The sequence below is a fragment of the Laetiporus sulphureus genome (assembly GCF_001632365.1).
Source record: "Laetiporus sulphureus 93-53 unplaced genomic scaffold LAESUscaffold_1, whole genome shotgun sequence".
NCBI lineage: Eukaryota > Fungi > Basidiomycota > Agaricomycetes > Polyporales > Laetiporaceae > Laetiporus > Laetiporus sulphureus.
The window spans coordinates 546,817-567,708 of NW_024468510.1; the positions used below are offsets into that span (position 1 = coordinate 546,817).

The 20,892-nt window shown below is 52.1% G+C and overlaps 9 protein-coding genes across 9 annotated transcripts; 4 read left to right on the top strand and 5 right to left on the bottom strand.

Moving 5' to 3' along the window:
* Positions 1-166: 166 nt before the first annotated feature.
* On the top strand, positions 167-1,091 carry LAESUDRAFT_640432 (uncharacterized protein; the record flags this gene model as incomplete). The annotated part of the gene is made up of 3 exons (XM_040903600.1): positions 167-365; positions 414-661; positions 711-1,091. 3 exons carry the CDS (start codon positions 167-169, stop codon positions 1,089-1,091), a joined length of 828 nt encoding a protein of 275 aa, XP_040770177.1.
* Positions 1,092-1,473: 382 nt separating this feature from the next.
* LAESUDRAFT_640154 (UAA transporter) lies at positions 1,474-2,776 on the top strand (the record flags this gene model as incomplete). The annotated part of the gene is made up of 3 exons (XM_040903582.1): positions 1,474-1,571; positions 1,627-1,935; positions 1,999-2,776. The coding sequence occupies 3 exons, from the start codon at positions 1,474-1,476 to the stop codon at positions 2,774-2,776; spliced, it is 1,185 nt and encodes a 394-aa protein (XP_040770178.1).
* Positions 2,777-3,337: 561 nt separating this feature from the next.
* LAESUDRAFT_733291 (uncharacterized protein) lies at positions 3,338-6,597 on the bottom strand (the record flags this gene model as incomplete). The annotated part of the gene is made up of 13 exons (XM_040910416.1): positions 3,338-3,469; positions 3,525-3,781; positions 3,832-4,437; positions 4,493-4,680; positions 4,734-4,975; positions 5,028-5,243; positions 5,301-5,546; positions 5,604-5,759; positions 5,814-5,969; positions 6,024-6,216; positions 6,267-6,358; positions 6,413-6,498; positions 6,558-6,597. The coding sequence occupies 13 exons, from the start codon at positions 6,595-6,597 to the stop codon at positions 3,338-3,340; spliced, it is 2,610 nt and encodes an 869-aa protein (XP_040770179.1).
* A 157-nt stretch (positions 6,598-6,754) lies between these two features.
* On the top strand, positions 6,755-9,977 carry LAESUDRAFT_10907 (uncharacterized protein). The gene is made up of 2 exons (XM_040901195.1): positions 6,755-6,974; positions 7,029-9,977. The coding sequence occupies exon 2, from the start codon at positions 7,041-7,043 to the stop codon at positions 9,939-9,941; it is 2,901 nt and encodes a 966-aa protein (XP_040770180.1). The 5' UTR covers positions 6,755-6,974; positions 7,029-7,040; the 3' UTR covers positions 9,942-9,977.
* Positions 9,978-11,047, bottom strand: LAESUDRAFT_10873 (uncharacterized protein). Its single transcript, XM_040901191.1, has 2 exons — positions 10,803-11,047; positions 9,978-10,749 (listed from the first exon to the last, which is right to left on the bottom strand). Exon 2 carries the CDS (start codon positions 10,731-10,733, stop codon positions 10,014-10,016), a length of 720 nt encoding a protein of 239 aa, XP_040770181.1. The 5' UTR covers positions 10,734-10,749; positions 10,803-11,047; the 3' UTR covers positions 9,978-10,013.
* A 9-nt stretch (positions 11,048-11,056) lies between these two features.
* Positions 11,057-14,853, bottom strand: LAESUDRAFT_718954 (uncharacterized protein). The gene is made up of 19 exons (XM_040907537.1): positions 14,268-14,853; positions 14,127-14,199; positions 13,977-14,053; positions 13,818-13,910; positions 13,586-13,756; positions 13,393-13,504; positions 13,224-13,339; positions 13,068-13,165; positions 12,794-12,989; positions 12,487-12,738; positions 12,339-12,435; positions 12,131-12,285; positions 12,044-12,075; positions 11,927-11,994; positions 11,776-11,864; positions 11,695-11,713; positions 11,507-11,638; positions 11,315-11,453; positions 11,057-11,261 (listed from the first exon to the last, which is right to left on the bottom strand). Exons 1-19 carry the CDS (start codon positions 14,517-14,519, stop codon positions 11,189-11,191), a joined length of 2,244 nt encoding a protein of 747 aa, XP_040770182.1. The 5' UTR covers positions 14,520-14,853; the 3' UTR covers positions 11,057-11,188.
* A 233-nt stretch (positions 14,854-15,086) lies between these two features.
* Positions 15,087-16,559, top strand: LAESUDRAFT_668514 (mitochondrial FAD carrier protein; the record flags this gene model as incomplete). The annotated part of the gene is made up of 7 exons (XM_040905376.1): positions 15,087-15,128; positions 15,190-15,425; positions 15,480-15,568; positions 15,629-15,727; positions 15,801-15,994; positions 16,047-16,139; positions 16,199-16,559. 7 exons carry the CDS (start codon positions 15,087-15,089, stop codon positions 16,427-16,429), a joined length of 984 nt encoding a protein of 327 aa, XP_040770183.1. The 3' UTR covers positions 16,430-16,559.
* Positions 16,560-16,666: 107 nt separating this feature from the next.
* Positions 16,667-18,021, bottom strand: LAESUDRAFT_11070 (cytidine deaminase-like protein). The gene is made up of 5 exons (XM_040901204.1): positions 17,638-18,021; positions 17,481-17,585; positions 17,199-17,425; positions 17,038-17,141; positions 16,667-16,983 (listed from the first exon to the last, which is right to left on the bottom strand). Exons 1-5 carry the CDS (start codon positions 17,722-17,724, stop codon positions 16,904-16,906), a joined length of 603 nt encoding a protein of 200 aa, XP_040770184.1. The 5' UTR covers positions 17,725-18,021; the 3' UTR covers positions 16,667-16,903.
* Positions 17,495-20,290, bottom strand: LAESUDRAFT_718959 (acyl-CoA dehydrogenase NM domain-like protein). The gene is made up of 13 exons (XM_040907538.1): positions 20,145-20,290; positions 20,054-20,074; positions 19,907-19,997; positions 19,533-19,854; positions 19,374-19,479; positions 19,058-19,317; positions 18,944-18,998; positions 18,641-18,888; positions 18,452-18,587; positions 18,331-18,386; positions 18,169-18,268; positions 17,638-18,102; positions 17,495-17,585 (listed from the first exon to the last, which is right to left on the bottom strand). Exons 1-12 carry the CDS (start codon positions 20,190-20,192, stop codon positions 17,992-17,994), a joined length of 1,554 nt encoding a protein of 517 aa, XP_040770185.1. The 5' UTR covers positions 20,193-20,290; the 3' UTR covers positions 17,495-17,585; positions 17,638-17,991.
* Between the last annotated feature and the right edge of the window lie 602 nt (positions 20,291-20,892).

Here is a 20,892-nt window from a genome sequence, read left to right on the forward strand (position 1 = left end):
CCCCCCAGCTCCGGCGCGGCGGAGATTGAAAGTCGCTCGCCCATTCGCAGGTTGCATGCAAGTCCGTACCTGCTTTAATCCATGCTTCCCTCTCCGACGTTTGAGCATACATTCAAGTGCTGAATATTGTCACTGCTATTCAAACGGACACCGTCAATACTCCACTATGTCCATTCCGACATTTGATGATATGCGAGAACGTATGGCTCCCGTCTGGAAGGACGAGAACTACAAACGGGACATACTCTGGGCGGGGATCTTTGGCTCCGTGGCGCGTAATCGTGCCCACAAGGAATCTGATGTCGATGTTCTCATCGTATTGAAGGAGCACGAACACTCTGGTGAACCTATAGATCTTCGTGAAAGTGAGTCCAGCCAGCCGATGTGTCCAGCTTTATGTCTTAGTCTTTCAGACCTCGCTGAGGCGTGTGCGCGCGACATTTCGTTGATGTGTATCTGGCAGGGTCCGGATTGGGCCTGGGGTCACGTCCGCGTTGAAGCACTACTTTCGAGCCGTACAATATATGGGAATCGTCGAGATGTCGAGCATCTTCGTCTAGAGGCTACGTCCATTCTAAAGTATGGGATGAAACGACTCGATCGTATTGCCGAAGCAGTCCAAAAAATTAAGGCACAGATTGCCAAGGTGCAAACATATGAGGTACGTATCAAATCCCTGGCCGCTATCGCATCCAATTGACTTCGTTCAGAATTTCACCACCCCCCTCCAAGAGCCTGCGCGAGAGGAGTGTATTCAAGAGCTCAGGAAGATTGTTGAGTTGTTGGACATTCAGCCACTGCATCATCCCATCCGGACCATGCTTGTCCCACTGGCATTTGAGTATGCTGATCAAATTCGTACTCTCCTGACTCAAGATCAGCCGGATGCCACCATAGGAGCTGCACCAGTCTGGAGGAGCATATGGAATCACCTCCAATCGACCTCGATGACTATGTGGGCTTTTGACGCTGGATGTGCTGTGGGCGGACGAGCCTATATCCGACACATTCTAGCATCAAAGAGATTGGCTGATAGGTTTGAGGAAGGGGGTGAGGTTGATGATAGTATGTATAGTGAGATCGTTCGATGATTCTATCTGGGAAGCTGCAGTCATGTTTACATATTTATGGGTAACAAATCCAAAATGTCATATCGCTCCCTTTGGCCAGTTGTCGACCACGTATCGTATAGTGCATAGCATTCTTACTGCTCAGTCTGCTCAAACTCCAAGGTATGTCCTCATTGTGTACGTTTCAGGGATTTGGAAAACCATTTGCCTTGAGTGCACAATGATCTCAGCCTCGATTGTAGGAACGTCATCGTAGTAGATACTGTCCGCAACTTCGTTCCACTTGATGGGCGCCGTACTAGTCTCATGCTCTAGAGTCCATGCCACTTGAGCCGCTTATGTCCATTAGCGTCTCAATGAAAGCCATGCTCCTTCGCTCGTGTATAGCATGCCGCCAACAACGATGAGCTCAACGTCGCTCGATGTCGTTCGAGGGCTGTCATTCACTCTGCTGTCTGACTGGACCACAATCCTTTCGTTGATCTTCGGAGGATGCTGCAGGTGCTGTACCAGTTTCCTCCTCCATTTAGGCGCAGCAGCTGAACGTCCTGTACAGCAATGCTCTGACGCTTGAGCAGATTACAACTGAGTACCCATATTCTGGCAGCCTCATCACATTCTGCCAGTTTCTTGTGGTGTCTCTCTATGGATTGCCGAAATTCGTGGTGTGGAAGCCATATCCTCACCTCAAACCGCGCCAAATACCCATCTGGCCCTATCTCGTCCAAGTACTGCTGTTTTACCTCATCTCATTGCTGAACAATGCTGCGTTTGGATACTCCATTCCGATGACGGTGCATATCATATTCAGGAGCGGAGGACTGGTGGTCAGCATGTTGCTGAACTGGATGCTGCTGAGACGCCGGTGAGCTGAAGTTGTGCATTTGTGCATGTACAGTCATTCTTATCGATGTTCTTTGCCGTACAGATACACCATCCTGCAGGTCTTTTCCGTACTCGTTGTGACGCTGGGGGTCGTTCTGACGACTATGTCCGCGTCCGGTCCCAAGAAACAGTCGACGTCTGGCGCGATCGACCCACTCGCGTACGCGAAGGGCATCTCGCTCATGACTGCTGCCCTCGTTCTCGGAGGTTTCCTTGGGATCGTCCAGGACAGGACGTATGCGTGGTACGGTCATCGCGAAAGTCCAGGGTCCAAAAGCGAATCTCTCGCGCAGAAGAGCAGCGGCCCGCCATGGCAGGAAGCGATGTTCTATCTCCATTTCCTCTCCATGCCCATGTTCTATCTCATAAGGAAGGATATAGCCTCACAATTTAGAGCGATATCCACTGGGCCGAAGCTCGAGCTTTCCCTCCCAGCCTTCCTCCTGAATACAAATCTAACCCCACCTCTCATTTCGACCTTCGACTTCGGGGATGCGAGCGTGTCTTCTGGCACATTGACGATACCCACCGCATATATTCCTCTTTTCCTCAACACCATCACACAGCTGTTCTGCGTCTCTGGTGTCCACCAGCTCTCCGCACGCGTTTCATCGCTCACGGTCACCCTCATGCTTGTTGTTCGCAAAGCGGTTTCACTCATCATCAGCGTCGTACTGTTTAGCGGCACGGGACGTGTACCGACGGGCATGAAACTGATTGAGCTCTGGGCGGGCGCTTTGCTGGTGTTTGGAGGCACAGTCGGGTATTCGCTTGGAGGAAAACAACGCCCGAAGGCTAAAGAGAAGGCGAAGCAGGAGTGATCGTGCGTATTCTCGGACTGTTGTTCCCTTTCATGCGTCTTGGTCCGCGGTAGTGAACGCATATAATGTTTATATCTGGGACGGTATCTAGTAGGAGCAACTCATCAGATCGGATATCAGACACGATTCCATGTATTGTATAGAATTACACTACATTCGTGTGAATGCGTGTACAAGAGTATCCCTGCATGACAAGTTGGTGCAGGACGAGATTATTGCACATAGCATGGCAAACCAGCGAATATGTTCAGGAATGAGATGACGGAAGACAACTAGAGCACATTCGTGGCCTGGAAGGACTCATACATTTGACAGCAATATAATGTCTCCGAGTTTTTGACGCAATGGCATGATAATGACAGAGCTTGTGCGTCGTGGGCAGATTCCCTAATAATGTCGGCTTCAGCAAATAGCATCACTGTCATTATTATAGGCAGGCCAGCGTTCGAAAAGCTGACGTAAGGTCATCACGGTCGCGATAGAGAACCTCTTGAAGCTACAAATTATGCACAATTATTGATACGCACAAAAGGTTGGATTGGTATGTTACGCTGATTCCGTTCACGCTTCCTGGCCCGTGGCAATGTTCCACGTCTTCTTGAACAGATCCACGGCAGGATCAGGAGACGATCTGAGCTTGTCCAACGAGACTGCAGCCAACGTGTTCGTGTAGTTTCGGAGGTAGGGGGAATACTATGGTGCATATTATACTGAGTATAGAGGATCAATCAAAAGTAGTTATTCTTACCGTTCTGCAGAAATGGCGGAACCAGCACCAGGTCTCCCATGTCTCCCAATCAGTCTCATCCCAGTTGGCGCGGTTGTGCCATGCCTTTTCGGTGATCACTTCTTGCGCACGGGGGTTCGGCTTGTCCTCAGCTGCGAGATAGCCAACGAACCCATCGAGAGTGCGGGCGAGGGCGGCCTTTTGCTCGCGCGTGAGGGTTGTGAACGCCTTCAGGGCAGTAGTGAGAGCCGGGGACTCCGCAGCAGGGATCACATTCGCTATGGGAGCGTAAGCGCGAGCACCAACGAAGCGTATACCTAAAGTATACCTTGCTTTCCCTCAGCATCCGCCTCCATCGTGGCGCTGTCGCTGGCTTTAGCTCTTGCCGCGTTGTCATCTTCCTCCTTCCTGAGTGCCGTCACCTTTCGCCGTGCAATCGTCACTCTGCCGTTAGCCTTGTCAAGTGCGCCCTTCAACACGTCCCATTGGAACGCGTCGAAGCTGGGATTTCCCTCCGTCCCAGACCCGCTGTGGATAAACGCCCACGACACGACGTCTGTCGGGTCCACGATCTGGTACTGCATTAGCTTGTCGAACACTATGACCACCATGTTCCTGCTGCGGTTCCAGAAGGAGTAGACAGCGTTGAGGATGTCCATGCGTGCCTCGGTATTCGCACCTCCTGGTGCGAGATTGCGCAAAAGAGGGAGATAGCGCTCGATGGCGTTCAAGAAGTGTGAGAATGACCGCGAGCCGATGTGCAAGAGACATTCCACAGCGATCTTGCGTACGACGGATTCCACGACGACATCTCCTTCCGCTGTCTCGCTTATCGTATTTCTGAGCGAATCCAGGTGCCCAATGACATCTTCTGCTTTAGCTCGGCCGCGCAAGAGATTCAATACTGATTGTGCAGCCTCGTGATAGGGTCTCGCTACAGAGAGTTACTGCATGAGTACGAGTTGTCAGGACCTTGCCGACATACATACCTGGGTCATCGTAGTCAAAGTCAGGTCCTGGACCCTCATCTGGCATCACCTGAGCATCAGGGGCTTGCATTGGCTCGGGCAACGTCTTCAAGATACGGTCGTAGTAGGACAACCGGATCTCAAACTCAACAGCACGTCGCATGAACTTACGCTTCGGATGCCGGGACGATAAGGACATGTCAGGTATCCTGCACGCCAGGTCAGCCAAAGCACAGTTGAAATCTGTTAGCAAAAACTTCACCATTCTCTCCATACCCACTGGAAGCCAAAGTTGCTCATATGGACGGCGAACCACTCTGCGAACCGATGCGCGGCTTCGACGTCTAGGCCGTCTGCCAGTAGAGAGTATAGCTTGCGGATCGACTTGCCGACGACGGGACCAACGGTCTGCGGAGACAGCTTGCATAGTTCGGTAATTAGGGCGATATAGTAAACTGGCTTATGGTGGGACTCCGGGAGAATGAAGATGGAGCCGAGTGTAACCTGTGGGGACATTAGCCAGAATGAATATGCGGGCAGCTTGTGCAGTGCTCGCCTCAAGAATGGTGCTTTCAAGCTGCCAGTCTTTTCCCAGTACCGGCTCTTGAGGCGGCGCACCAGGTCTCGACTTGAAAGTTCCCGGTAGCATCCATTTAGGGAATTCCAGAAGGAGTCGCGCGCATTCCTTCCGATTCACCTCGAAGATATCGATGATATCCAGGATGCCAGAGCGTATAGCGTAGCCTATGGGCGTAGCTGGGTCGGGCGTCACCTGTAAATATCAAGCATTGGTCAGGGAGTGTCATGAGCCAATACCGGCACCACTGACGTCGTTGTCGAAGATGCGAATATAATATTGCGGCCATTCTTCCTTCTTGATCTGTGCATCCTCGCCCGTGTCGGTTGTGAGACCGTCGAGCTCTATGACCTCTGGAGGTACGAGTAAAGAGGGAAGGTCGAACGGCACTCCGTTATATTCGGAAGAGTCCAAGTAAGGCTGGGGAAAGCTATCTGGTGTCTGTGCAAAATCACTGTCCCTAAGAGTTCTCAGCGCCGCGAGAGCAGAGTCGAGCAGCTACGGGGTGGGGTGTAGATGAGCCACAGCGGGACTATGTCAGTAGGCAGGACTTACCTCGTCCGCATTCTCGATGAAGGCCGCGTCAGAGTACAGACGGACGATAGGTTGCACGAGCGTTTTCGTAGCCGAAACAGATTCGGTATATGCGCTAATGGCGTTGACGATCTCGGCAGTGTCTAGTGCGATGTTATCTTTTATGGCAGGACCAGCCTGAAACATAGCATCAGTGAGTACAATGAATCAGCCCATAGTTCTACCACTGACCATCATCAGACCTTCTGCAGCACACAACGCAGCCTTCATCGCTCTGCCATGAGATACACCAAATTCCTCTAGCACGGCAGTAAACGACTTCAGGAGCTCAAACATAGACTGCGGAGAGATCAGCTTTGCGACAGTCAAATGTGCGAAGAAGTGTATCTACGTTGGCGGTTTGTAAATGATGCATGAATTCAGAAGAACACAGTAGCTCACGCATAGTCGAATCTCTCTCCACGCAAGCTGATCAAGGAACGCTTGAAAGCCCTTCCAGTAATCCTCCAAGATCTGCTTGCCGAGCACCAACCCAGGTTCACTCGAGATTTCTTCTCCGTCGCTCGGGGAAGGGTCATGTAAGAGACGGAGAAGTGCAGCATAGTACGGAATTTTGAACGGTTGCTCGGTGACACTGGCACAGTCTATAAGGAAGAGGGTGATGGTGAACCGAGTGAAACGTACCCTATCCGGAAACCCTCGGAGACGGTGGGCACGGTCAATGGCACCTGTTCTCGGATCTGGCTGGCAAGGCGAGGTAGCTCCTGGATCGGATCCTACAGAACTTGTTGGAGAAAGACAACTTCTACATTTCCACGAGGTACACTCACCACCTCCCCTAAGTTTATGATGCTTTTCCTGAGCAGCTGCTCTGGGGTATCGTAAACTTCCCGGCGGCGGTCATTGTCATAATCATCTGAACGTAACGAGGCGTTGAAGGATTGTTGTTCGCTGAAGCGGTCCAGCCCTCCTCACCTTTGTAGTGCTTCCTACGGCCTCCTCCGTGGTAGCTCATCTTTTCGAGTCAATGATCAAAACCGTTCAATTGATGGTAGAAAAACGAAGCAATCGTTGAGAGACCGCGGCAGTCGCAGGTCGACCGTTTTTGCGGTATTCCCACACTCTTAACCAGGCTCTCGTGGCAGTGGCACACTTAAAGATGTCGGTGCCTAACGAAATATTGCACAGAAACTCGAAACGGCAGATGCATTGTTATTATTGACGAGGCACTGAACATTGAACCTGCGTGATATGCGCACATGAGGGTTCGAGAATTGCGTACTGGGCTTGAGGACTCGGCCTGGGAAATACCGGGAGACAACTATACGCTGCCATCGCTGCAACGTCCATCTTGAGGGACGCGCTCCTCGTCGGAGCCTCCGGGTCGCCTTGGTAGGCTTTCGCTTCGATTTACACACGTGGAAACTCACGACCGTGGAATGGCAGTAATGCAAACACATGCTATGCAATTGGTCGACGTCGGCCAATACTCTCCTGCGTGGTGTTGCCCGCGGCAGTCCAGGACTCACTACACCATGGCATGCGTCAAAAGCGATCTCAACAGCATCTATTCTGCGTTCCCTTCGCGTCCGTGAAGTCCCCAATCCATTCACAGCGTCTTATCAGACTTCAGCGTTCCTGTCTACAACAGCTCTCGCGAAATCCGCCACGAGCACTCCCAGCCCGCATCACGTCGACCCTCCGCCCAGCGAGGCATCACAAGCCTCAACATGGGATTTATCTTCGGTTTCGCTGACAGCGGCCCAAATGTCGCGTGCGACAGCGCAGGCAGTCCGTCTGTGCGCGCGGGACGGAAAGTTCGGAGATGCATTATATCTCATCAACTCCGTTCACTCGTCCACTCATCGGGAACGCCAGCCTCTTCCAGAAAAAGAGAATCACCTCGCCCCACCTCGCATGCACCTGGAGCCCATAAACTTTGGCCAAGCCATCTCACCTCGTCTATCTGCGCATTCTTTCCTCCATAGTCTAATCCGCGCCGGCTACAACAAAAAGGCAGCGGCATATGCGGAGCTGATGTTTGAACAGGGAATACGCATCCGAACACACACCCTCAGTAGCATCGTCTCGTCCCTCACTCCAAGTCTCACCAACTCCTTGAACGGCAGCATGCTGGTCAATAGTATCCGCCGCCGGCCGGTCGAGACTATGGGCGCACCTGAAAGAAGCTTCCTAGTCGCTGACTCTTGTACACAAACAGCGATTAAGCTGCTTGAACGGGCACGACAGTGGGGACAGCAGCGTACGGAACGCATGTACGACAATCTCATCAGCGGCTGTCTGATGCAAGGGGAGATCATTGTGGCGTCGCTGTTGTTTGTCCTTCTCGTGAAAGATTGGCAAGCCCGAAAGGCTCCTTCCGAGCAGCCTCTGCAAACAGAGGTTGCTGAAGAGCACCCTGTGTCATCATCCCGTCTGCCTAGATTCCCGCGATTCGAAACAATGCCTCCGTACCCTCATCCCACCCTCATGATATCAATTCTTCACCACATCAGCGAGTCATTCTCCTCGAAGACGCGAGAAAACGATGGCCGGGATGATTATCTGCAGTCATTGCAGTCGCTGGCTGATCTGGCAATGCTCTTGGACTCCGGGCAATTAGGAGACGGAAGAGCCATGCTGTTTCGCTTAATGTACTCCTGTCCAAAGACCAAGGAGAAGGTTTGGGTGCAACAATCGGGCAAAGCTCGCGTGCAGGTTGAGGCATACAGATATTTCCATGACGTTCTTAAGCGGCAAATTTTCTCGTTAGCCGATCGTCATCCGCCAGATCCGCCTCCTCGTCTAAGGTTAAACGCATATAACACCCTGCTCTCCTATGCCCTCCGTCACCGCTTATCGCCCGCAATGGCCTCGAAAATCTTGGAGCATATGTGTGTACACAGAAAGCCGCCTCTCGAGCCCAACATTACCACATATAATATCCTGCTTCGCTCTGGTGCCTTGCTGAAGAAGATGGATATGAGTGATATGGCGTTGTGTGCTTTGCGGCGCAGCAAGGTGAATGCTGATCACGGGATTATGGTCGAGCCTCCCGTCAGTGTTACGGATGACAAGGAGTCGAGAACAGAGAGCGATAATATGCCTAAGAAGGTCGATATGGGCGACTGTGATGGGAACGAGCATTCAAGGCCATCACCGTCGCTACCACCACCGTCGCGGAAAGCCCTGCGCCGACTGTATGCCGAGAAATTCAATGTGCCTCGAGCAATGAAGAATTCGACGAGAGAAATCCGCGCAAATACATCTACCCTTACCAGCTACATTGCTCATCTGACAGCCACAGGAAAGCCTCAAGCTGTCGCTGATGTCCTTTTCTTCATCATGCCAGAGCTGCGCATCGTGGATCACCCTGCATGGGGTGCTCTGACGAGAAAGGAGCGGCGGATGCTGCTGCGGGAGTCTCGCGAAGCATCTATGCAACGAGCGGTCGAACTTGGACCCTACGCCTTCTCTGCTATACTGAACGCGCTCGAGAAATCGGGCAAAATGGGTCTGGCGGAGAGGGTCTGGCTTCTCGCGAAGCAAGCCGAAGCTGCCAGCTGGATATCGCATTCCTCTCTACATGCGACGGGTTGGTATCTCCCTGTGCACGCCTACACGTCGATGCTACGATGTTACGCGAATTATTCTCGTAAGGCGCTATCGCACATACGTCAGGAGCGCGAGATGGCGCACGCTCTGGCCGGTGATGGCGATCGCAGCTGGCGGCCTACAGTGGACAACACCAAGGGTTGGGCTGCCTTTGTTGTTGCCACGCAAAAGCTGCTCTCGCGTAACATTCACGGTCGGAGGCGGAAGGGCTCGAGGGGTTTGCACATGCTTCCGTATCGCTACATGTCATCTGGCGGCTGGGCTGTGTACAGATCATTGATGGACTTGCACCTGCAGGATAAGGCGACGGCGAATCAGGCGAAGCGACCTTCTCCAGATGAGCTTTTCTTCAACACTGCTCTGGATCTGTTCGGTCGACACCCGCAAATGCGACTTCGCCGTTCGCACAGAAATCGGTCACATTGGAAACGGCGGCTACGGGTTGCTATTATACGATATGAAAACAATAACTGGAAGCCGCCGCTCTGGACGTCGAGGCTTCAAAACCTTGCTCAGGATATGATAGCAACTGGATACGCCGTCCCTCCCGCATTCCGTCCCCTATTTGTTGGTCGCTGGGTCCCGGGCACCCTGGACTTTGGTCCATCCCCTGCGCAGCGATCAGGCAGACCGTACGCTTTCCCGCGGCCGCCCAAGCGGTTTTATTCATTCACGCTGGCGACTACCAAAGTTCGAGGTTTGCCACTTCGCCGACGCTACCACCGACGCAAAAGAGACGCATAAGTGTAAAAGCTATGTGTTATACTCGTTGTACATTAGCCTAATTGTATCGCGTGGGTCTGCAGACAACTATCATCATTCCTGCTGTCTAAGCAAGTTATGTTGTGTTTTTTTCTCGGAGCGTTTGGGGAGTGGTGGCGGAGCGTTATCGCCTTGAAGATACATGACAGCAGTAGTTCTCGTCGTGTCCCTGGTTTTCCACTCTTTACCCACACCCTCTAATAAAGTAACCGTCTCGTTCAAGCGTGCTTCCATCTCCTGCGGCGTGGGCTGAGCCTGGCCCTTCTTCGACGTGTACACCACGTTCGCCCTCCCGCCCTTCTCCAGATGCTCCCGAACCTTCTTCAGCTTATGCCCAAGATCGGCAGATGCAATGCCCCATGTCATCTGGAATTCCTTCTCCTCCCTAGGCCTGTTCTCCCTACTCTTCTCCTTCCGCTCGAGCATTTTGCTGTACACAGCGCTGCCTTTGATGATCTTGACGACGGGGTTTTCGGGAGTGTCGGAGACGAGTTCAACCCACTCTCTTCTGCGATCGATTGTCTTCAGGATCTCAGAGAGTCTGACCGGTTCGTCCAAACGAGAGGTCTCAGGATTCACGAGCCGAACGATCTGGTATGGAATGTTCTCATTGCGCAACCGTCCTTCTGTTTTCACCTCTGTCTCTTTGGCGAACCTACGGGCCGTACTGTGGAAAGCAGCGTATGCTGATTGAGAGGGCCCGGCATGACACGATTCCAGGATGTGGCAAGCATTGGACACTCGTGCTATTCGAAATGCTGTTGGGAACGCCATGTGGATCAGCAGACAACTGTGATTTGATGTAATGAGATGTTTTATCGAAGGTGAAGTCAGGACACGTACAAATTGAACGGATTCGCGAGAACCGGCCTTACGAGAGATTCTACGTGCGGTGTCCCTCAACTGCCTTCCTAATCAGGAACTCAACGCCTGCCATTAAGCGCTCGTTCGCGGTGGTGGAATAACGACTCGCGAGTGGAGGCGCTGTGCGCTCAATCGCAACGCAAGTAGAAAGCTCACAATCAACTGGCACTATTGTCAAGTACTGCGCGATGGCTACAATGACACGAATGCGTTGTACACACTCAGAAACTATGGGCCTCACACGTTCACTCTTGTTTTTCCTCATTCCGTTATTAGCTCATAAGTTCTAGTTCTTAGCCTATGCTGCCGACTGTCTTCCGGAAACCTCCCAACACTGCATCACACATTCACCCCTCACCCCGATCCTATAAAACGTGTCTTGCCTCCAGACCCATCGACTGTGCAACGAAGCCCAGCTTGTCTGCGGCTTCGATGATTCTGATAACAACGGTCAGACATCAACGGTGAACATTCACAACAATCGCATGTACCTCTTATCTGTCGACTTGCCCGCTCCATGCCCCGACTTCTTATCTATCCTGACAAGTAAAGGATTAGGATTGTTAGGCAGCAGATGCTGCAATGTCGCCGCGTGTTTGAAGGAGTGGAGCGGGACCACCCGGTCGTCATCTACACAGGAAGCTCTCAATGAACGTGTGAGCTTGAAAAACAAAGCGACGAACGGTCCGCAGTTAGGAGGATTGTGGCGGGAAGAACTTTGTCGGTAGGAACATTGTGCAGAGGCGAAATCGGATAGATGAAGTCGAAGTCATGAGGGTTGTGCGGATCGCCGTAGTCTGACGTCCACGCCCTCCCTGAAATACAACTGTCGTCAGCGAAGATTTGGAATATGCAACTAGCCAAGTCATACCGATAGTGAAATCGGCGAACTAGGATGGACAAGTCGCGCAAAATGGTCAGTTGAAGCATTGCAAGGATGATGGAGGCTGACCTTCAGCAGATCAAGGACGCCGACTTCGGCTATGCCAGCACCAAGAAGCCCTTCTGGTGCCCGGTTTACGCAGGCCGCCACAAGCAAGCCTGCACATGGGACAATGACTCCACCTTTATCCGAAAAGAACCCATATTCTTAAGTGGCGTACCTCCATTGGACGCGCCACTAAGAGCGATCTTGCCACGAGTAGCAAACTTCTTTTCCACCAAGTATTCGCTGAACATATTGAGCCTAAAGCGAATGAACCATTAGAGCTGTTACTTACGATGCAGCAATGAAGTCATCAAAGCAGTTCGCCTAAAACATCAGGAATCAGTCGGCACGCACGTTACACGTACGATAGAAGACGTACCTTGCGCTCTCTGGTACCAGCCAGATGCCACTCCTCGCCGAACTCGGAACCACCTCTAATGTTAGGCACAGCCAGAATAGATCCATACATTTGTAAGTAGGTGAGAATAGATGAGCTCCAAAATGGCGACACAGGTATAGAGAAACCACCATAGCCTGAATATCGAAAAGCGTTAGTGGCGGTCTCTAAATTATATCGATGTACTTACCATATTGAAGAGCAGGAGCCGTACCATCCAGCTTTGTGTCCTTGTGTCGGACAATGAACATGGGCACCTTCGTGCCGTCCTTGCTCTCGTACCAGACCTGCACCGCGGTATTCAATGGATGGATCAATATATCCTTGAGGTCACCTACTTGATCCGCGATGAAATCGTCCGAGTTCAAGCCGGTAACCTGGGTCGTCCTATAGATGCTCCATCGTTTCGCCTCCTCCTTCTCGGAGAAATTATACCGTGCGACAATACCAGGGGTCGTGAACCCTGTCAGAGAGGCGAAGAACCAGGACTGATCCCGACGGCCAGTGACGCGGGCTGATCCAACAAAGTCGGCTGCGACGCGAGTAAGTCTCTTTCCGGACATGTCGTACACATAGATTTCGTCTTTGACCTGAATCGTACAATGGTTACCACAGCACGTCGCAAGATGGGAGACGATAACTGACATTGCGTTTGTACGTAACGATTAGACTATTTTCGTTGATGGCATGGACACCCTCTAGATGTGCGTCTTTGTCCTCGGGTATCACGTCTTTAAAGACACGCTTCTCCGGAGGGTCAGCTAGATCGATGGACACAAGCTTATATTGAGGTGCGCCCTTGTTCGTCATCAAGTAGAACTTCGAGCCATCATTCGCGATGCTAATAGATCTGTATCAGCTTCAGAGACAATGACGAAGGCCGATTCAAAGGGACCCGAGAGAATTCATGTATGCTTACTATTGATAGTCAGCCTCGTACTCGTTGACCAGCTTATCCCATCGCATGTTCTGGTCAATCGCATCTTTCTCCAAATCAGCGATCCACAGCAGGTTTTTCTGTCAAACCATAGCGAGTGAGGTACATGTGAGAAACTATCTTGATCGCACAACATACCCGAGACGTGTCTTGCGATATTGTCAATATCATATATCGACCATCCAGTTCAGTGACCTCAGCATGCCACATCCACTCCGGATTGGAAGCATCCTTCTGGATAAGGACATCCTCGGCTAGAGACAGTCAGACGTGAATAGCATACCCGGGTGCACTGCACCACGCTTACACTGCGGAGTGCCGATGCGGTGATAGTAGAGCATGGCGTTCTTATCGGAATCGGTCTCCGTGCCCGCAAGGTCACTCTCTGCAGAGCCATGCGACTCACGCGCAGGGAAGCGCTACAGTCGACGATCGTATCAGCCTCGTAAGGAAAAAACCCTTCTTGTGAACGGCTATTCGGCACTTGCACGAACGCTCACCTGATAAAAGAAACCTTTCGAGTCTGCAGTCCACGTGATAGCAGAGAACTTCACGAAGCGGATTTCTTCTGGAAGGCGTCCATCATCATGCGATGGGCGCGTGTCCGTATTATCACGCGAAGCAAAAGGAGCGGAGGTAGGCCGGATATAGACTGTAAAGAAATCGCTTCCCTAGGGACCGGTCGATCGATTTAGACCGGGGAAAACAACCGACCATCAAGATTGCACGTACTGAACGCGAGATTCCATATGCCCACAATTCCCCGGACCGGGAAAACGAGCTAGCGGAGAGAGCAGTGGTCCCGTCTGCCGAAAGCAGGTTCGGCTGAGCCATACGAGTGGAAACTATGAGCAGAGGTTCTAGACCCATATACAATGCGCATATACGTACGTCAAAAAATACATGTCCCCCGGGACCTTGCTCGGTCGTCACATCAGGGAGGTTTGAGTCCTTTGAACGATAGATAACTTCAAGAGGTGCCCAGTGAGCAACGACTCATCTAACACGCTGCTATGGCTGGCTACAAGAAGAAAAACAGACCAGCATGTCCCTGAAGGCCGGAATTGTATGTCCAATACCATCTTTTGTCGTACTTGAAGCTCGGTGCAGAAAACTATGAAAAGAGAAGATGAGGGAGGGATAAGAGTCATCGAGGAAAGCCCTTCATGAGCGATTCCAAACCTTCGCAAACTTCTCGTTCTTCCTGATGGCATCTTCAAGGGTCTGCCTTTCTGGGTTCTGGTCCAAGTATGCCCAGGTGAAAGCTTCCTGCGCGTTCACCCACTGTTCTGTCTCTTCTGAATTCTGCTCAAGCCACTGGTACGGATCGTGGACGCGGACTTCGCCCTTGGCCTCACTCTTGTATACATCCACGTGGTCAGAGCGACGAGCAGGAGGATAACGGCTGGGTATCCATTGAGTTTGGGGAGGCATGGCTCGGACAGATATTGTGTGGAATGAGGCACGAGGGGCTGGAACGCGTCTTATATAGCAGAATGTCTTCGGAGCACGTAAAATAACGCCACGCATAGCATGCGGTTGGCTATCTGGGCGTGAATCTCTATCGATTCTGGAGAGAGAAACCCTTGGAAAAATTACGTCCCTGAACCCAACTTGGCAGATTCGGCGTGACCCCAGGGATCATATACCCACTGACGGGAGATCCGTTTGAGATGCACAGCCGGGAGCTGGGCCTGGAGTGCGCAATCCACCTGGAATGAAGCGGGATCCGGCGGAGGCTGTGGCCTCAAATTTGTGTCCGACGCGGAGCAAGACAAGGAAAGTTTGAGGACTCGGACACGAGCGTAGTCGGCGTCGCAAGAGTAGCGAGATCTAATCTAATCTCATACTAAAAATGGTATAATCTAATCAGACGCCGTGCCGCTGGCGCGATCGAAAATTCCGTCATTCGGCTTCGACTCGGGCTACAGTCACCACTTGAACACAGATCGCGTGCAGCTACCCTCGACGGCTGCAGCCTACTCCATTCGCAGAGGCTGAATGTCCCAGCAGCCTCCCAGCTTTTTTCCGACAACTGCAATCGTGAGTGTTCCTTCCCACAGGCATTCTCCGAGCATCTCACGTCATTCACGCCTGTGCGCAGGACCATGCGTTTGCCGGTCTGGGGGCGGGCATCGTCGCGGTGCTCTGCATGCACCCGTTGGACTTGCTCAAGGTCAAATTTCAGGTGGCCACAGAAAAGCCGCGGGGAGGAGTGGGCAAGCAGATATGGCTGTCCTTGAAAGATATCAAAGAGCAGCAAGGCTGGCGGGGACTGTACAGAGGTCTTGGCCCTAACGTTGTAGGAAATGCGACTAGCTGGGGATTCTACTTCCTTTTGTGAGTTATATTCATTATGTATGAAGGTTTTGTAGGTATCTCATATACGTACAGTTACAATATGCTCAAGAACCGTGCATCAGGCGGTGATCCGAACTACAAGCTGTCTGCTGGCTCTTATCTTTTATGCTCCGCGGAAGCGAGTTCGCACCTCGCCGAGATTCTGCTCTTCATGTGTTGCTAATCGTCTCATTCTCATGCAGGTGCCGTCACGGCTATCATGACAAACCCAATATGGGTTGTGAAGGTCCGGATGTTCACGACACGAGCAGGCAGTCCCGAATCGTATCGTGGCCTATGGCGTGAGCTCGTTTACCCCAAGTCTGAAAGGTTTCGTACATGTTGACGAAAATTACGTCGTGTATGACATATTAGATGGTCTTACCTCGATATACCGCATGGAGGGCATTCGAGGCCTTTATCGTGGAACATCCCTCGCACTCTTCGGTGTCAGTAATGGCGCGATCCAGTTCATGACATACGAGGAAATGAAACGATGGGGCTTCGAGCGGAAACGCCAGCAGTTTGCCCAGGCAGGCAGAGCATACACTCCAGCAGACGATAAACTGGTACGGCGAACCTCCTGCTTCCGATTCTTCACGGGTTGACATTCCATTTCAGTCGAATACGGCATACACAGTAATGTCAGGCGCTAGCAAACTCACGGCCCTTACATTAACCTATCCATATCAGGTGGTAAGATCACGGATCCAAGTACGTTAATTTCCCGCACAATGGTTTGTAGCGTTTATTGTTGGCTCATGCCTGCACAGAACAATGCCACCGCCCATTTATACCCTACAATAAGAGTCTGCGTAAAGCGCACATTCTCCGAAGAGGGCTTCCGGGGCTTCTACCGAGGTCTCGGCACAAACCTGGTCCGCGTTCTTCCAGGCACTTGTGTTACCTTCGTCGTCTACGAAAACCTTGCATGGCTTCTCCGAACATCTGCAGTACGGAGAGAGCAAACAAATCGAGCCCTCACGACAACATCCATCAGCTGACATGACCTTGAGCAACGTAAAAGTACGATTGTATGAGTATATCGGCACGCTAGAACTAAGAGGTATCCATACTCGGACACTATGTAAAGTACTAGTGTTCCGTCAAATAATGCCCTCTTTCTCCCACTCGATTATTGCGCCTTCTTCAATAACGACCAACAGCTCCATTCAACACGTCTTGGCCTGCCTATAGCGTTTAAAGCCAAGTCCACGGACCTCCGTGGAGCCCGGCTTCAATTATCGTGCTATCTAATGGAGGACTCGATAGCCTTTGATTGACGAGTCGGAACCACTTGTTTAAGGATGCTGCCAAACGCGAGTCCGATGAAGTCGAGGCCCTAGGGAATATCGCAGCATCTGGCGTCCAAAAAGCGCTGTAACAGCACGCGCAATGTCACCGCCAGATCGATCCGGGAAGACCGAGTGCGCAACGTGGATTCTGGTGTCTGTACGTGTGTCGCACGATCAGGCCAATCAGCTGCCCTGGCGCGAGGACGATCGAGAGGGGATTTCGGTCTTGAGAATGCGATTTGCCTTCGACTTCGGTACCGGGGCTACGGAAGAGCACTTATCAGCAGTTGCAGGGGCCCTCGCATACTCTCGCATACCATTCACGTTTTCGGTGATATAAAATCGGCGGAGCACCATGATGGCTTCTTCGCGTAGATAACCACTGGTAGCCTTGTATGAAGGATGTTTCGGATGGGGCAGCCTGGGCAGCAGTCAGCTGGCTCGATAGCCGAGCCCAGACAGTCATAAGAAGACCCACTGGCTGTTCACCCCCAAAACGCTGCCGCAGCCGCCGAAGCGGTCATTATCGCAACCGTAGAAGACCTCCTTGATGCCCATCTGGCGCAGTGCGGACGCGCACATTATGCACGGCTCAACAGTCACGTAGAGCGTTGTCTCCGACAGCGGATATTCCCTGGTGGCGGGCGTCAGTTCCTTGTTGGCAAGGATTTCATCTATTGCTTCGAGCTCCGCGTGGCGCGTCGCCTACGGAAGGAATGCTGCGTGAGCCTGTGCGTACGACGAGTGCTAATGAGCGGACATTATGAAGCTCGTTGGTCCTATTGCGCGCCCGAGCGATGATCTTTCCATCCCGGACGAAGACACATCCGACGGGTACTTCACTGGCGGCTAAGGCTTCTTCGGCCTAGCTGAGAAATTAGCTCGACTGAGTATGGAAGGACAATGGTAACGATTACCATGAGCATTGCCTCCCGCATCCATCGCAGATGCTCGCGCTCCGCCGTTGTAGTCGGGTCAAGAAGTGTTCCATCGCCCACCATCATTCCAATTGCCCGTCAGAGGCCCCAACTTACGAGATACATGGACACTGTAAGGGACTTGCAGCGTTTAAGCTGTGCGAACGTATGCGATCGGCGTTCTAAAAACTCCGCCCCCAAGTACATAGAGCGCGATTGAAATGATGACTAAGCAAAGTTTTATTCGGCAGCCTGCAATACCAAATCGTTGCATCGAGCTAGTAATACATCGAAATAGATGATTCGTGTGCAGAAACGGTGTAACATGAGCTGAGAGACTCGTGCTTCTTAAAACTACAATCTGGCTCCCTTGGGCATCTTCTTGATGGCCTGCCGCACGCCTAGATCACCTAATACGTCTTCCTGGCCTCCGAGGATCGCATCGTAAGGCGACGTGCGGTGGTACTGGCGAAAACACGGGGATGTGATGTGAGCAGCTGACAAATACCAACGGGTCGCATGACGACGTACATTCTCAATCAGCTTACCCATCCCACTCGCAGTGATGGAACGTCCGCCAAAAATCTGCGTCGCGTCCTCGGCTGTCTCGCGCCCTGTGCGTGTAATGTATCTGCGGATCACAATGCTCAGTACGTACTAGATGAAACTTGCGGGTATTCTGTCACTACGCACTGTTTCAACAGACCGATCTGTCCAGCCAGCTTGTCCGACTGTTCGGCGTACGACATCTGGGTGGCAAAACGATGGCCAGGATGAGCCGCGCCGGTACCTAACTGTCAAGAACGCCACATACGTTATTCATCTGATAGGTGATTGACTCTAGCCAGCTCTGCCCCGATTCGACGCGAGCAATCATGCTGGCGAGTTTTGCCCGTACTACCGGTTGGGAGCTGAGGGGCTTGCCGAAAACCATACGTTGGTTGACCCATCTATAAGACGTGAGCAACGTCGGTCTAAAAGGGCCAACGAGAACAAGACACACTTCAGGCACTCCTCGACGACCATCCTCTGTGCGCTGAGACTCGTACAGACGATCATCCATCGCTCGTGGTTGAAGTTGCTCAAAATTACTTGCAAACCCTCGCCGACCTTGCCGAGCGTGTATGCAACCGGAACGCGCGCCTTTTCAAATGTCACGTATGCTGTGCCGGCCGTGGATGAGTAGGCAGTCTTAATGGCCTTTGTGAAAACGTCATCCGATCGCGGGACAAGAACCACGACGTATCCATCCTGTGATCCAGGCATAAGTGAGTGGATTGTAATGTTCGGCGACGTGGCAAGATACCTTGCTCCTGCAACCAACAGTGAAGTAGTCGGCAAACATGCCGTTTGTGATCCATCTACAAACAGAAGCAATCGTATCAATCAAGTGCGATTGTCCCTCCGATGCGTTGCTTACTTCTTCGTTCCGGTGATGATCCACTCATCGCCCTCTCTTTCAGCTGTCGTCTGCAAACCGGCAACATCACTGCCGGCGAACGCCTCACTGATTGCGAGGCAGATGAACTTCTTCCCGTCGAGCACTTCAGGCACAACCTTAGCCTGCAGCGCAGGCGAGCCGAAGTTGAGTACAGGAGGGAGGCCGATGACCTCGCCTGCAAGAAGGCCATCAATGTAACCTCGTGTCCCGAAACGCGAAAGCTCAAAGTTGACAATCAGCTATAGGCTGTCGCTCAGCGGATGTTCCGTCATGACAGGCAAGAGAGGTGGCGTACCTCATGAAAGTGATCGAACTCCTCCGGGGTAGTGACGCCTCCGAGCAGCGTACGCCCCTTGAGGTGCTTACCGGGACCAAGACGCATGGCCGGGATGTTCATCTCACTTGATCGTTCGACCTTTAGTTGGTAAAAGAGATGGACATCACTCATACATACCAGAGCTTTTGCACGACGTCCTGGGAGATGCGCTTGCCATTTTCTTCACACCTGACTGCATCGGGATAAACGACTTCCATCGCGAACTTGCGCATCGCTCTCTGGAACCTCCTGTGATTGTCATTGTAATATGGGGAATGGTAACCGGCTGACAGCCACGACGGTTCAGCATATGGGACACGGGAAGGCTCGTCCACGGCCAGAGGCTTGACAACAGGTTCTTCGCCAGCAATCAAGCCAATTTGCAAGCGAGCGTATTGGGGTTTCAGGAGCACCTCCTGCCGGTGCAGACCGAAGAACGCTTGCGTAGCATCCTTACCCGCTAAATGGGACAAAGTCATTTACAGAAGACGGCGCATCTTGCGACAACTTGCCTATAGCTTCGGCCAGAAGAATACCAGTTCCTCCTGGATGTAGGTTCGCGAACTTGGAGATGTCGTACACCTTTGAATCGATGACGATCCACTGACAAGAAACTTGTTCAGTCTCTCATTTTCGTCAAAGTACCGAGGGCAGCTCACCAGGTCTCCCTCCTTGTTGTGCTACAAGTAGCCAATGGAAAGCGCCAAATTCATAAGCATGAAGTCCACCTCGCGCGAGCTGCCCGCCTACCTTGGACACCTCCTCGATGGTGAACGTTCGCGAGCTTTGCGCAGCCATCACAGATCGCAGCAAACAAGTCCTGGAGGTTTGGGCCCGGGGAATTCAGTGGAGGAGCAGGTGTCTAGAAATCACTCTTTGACTTTACCCCAGACTGCAGACGGAAAGCCGGTGTCCGGGGAAGCACCGAACGGACACGGCGTTCATGTGATTGCGGGGTGGCGGAGCTTACCCTTTTCAGGCAACTGCTGTAGTCGGACACATCCGTGCACGATCTCGGATCACCAGTGGCTGTTACGCACTCTCTTTCGTTTTTTATTAGTATGCCAGTACTACTCTAGTGGATCTCAGTCATTGCCGCCACTTTCAGGCTGATTTGCGCGCGCATGACAAAGTGAGCGGCAAATTGAAACATGAATTCAAGTGAGTCTGATCGGACAGACGGTGCTGGCTTGGACACTTGAATCTGTTGGTACTGCAGAAAGGCGGCCGGACGGTGGCTACGTTCTAAGCTCTTCGCATCAAGGCATCTCTGCACAGATCGGAGACTATTAGCTGATTGGCCACAGAGCGAGGTCTTTGCGAACGTAATACATGCATCCGCAACGCATGGAAATCTCAGGCATTTTGTGCGTCCTGACCACCGTCCACCGTATGCCACCTTATCGTGTTGAAAATCATTCTAAGCGGCTTACTAGCTCCGCGAACTGACGTCGGCATGGTATAGCGCGCCCAAGACACCGGGCGTCTGTCCTTATGT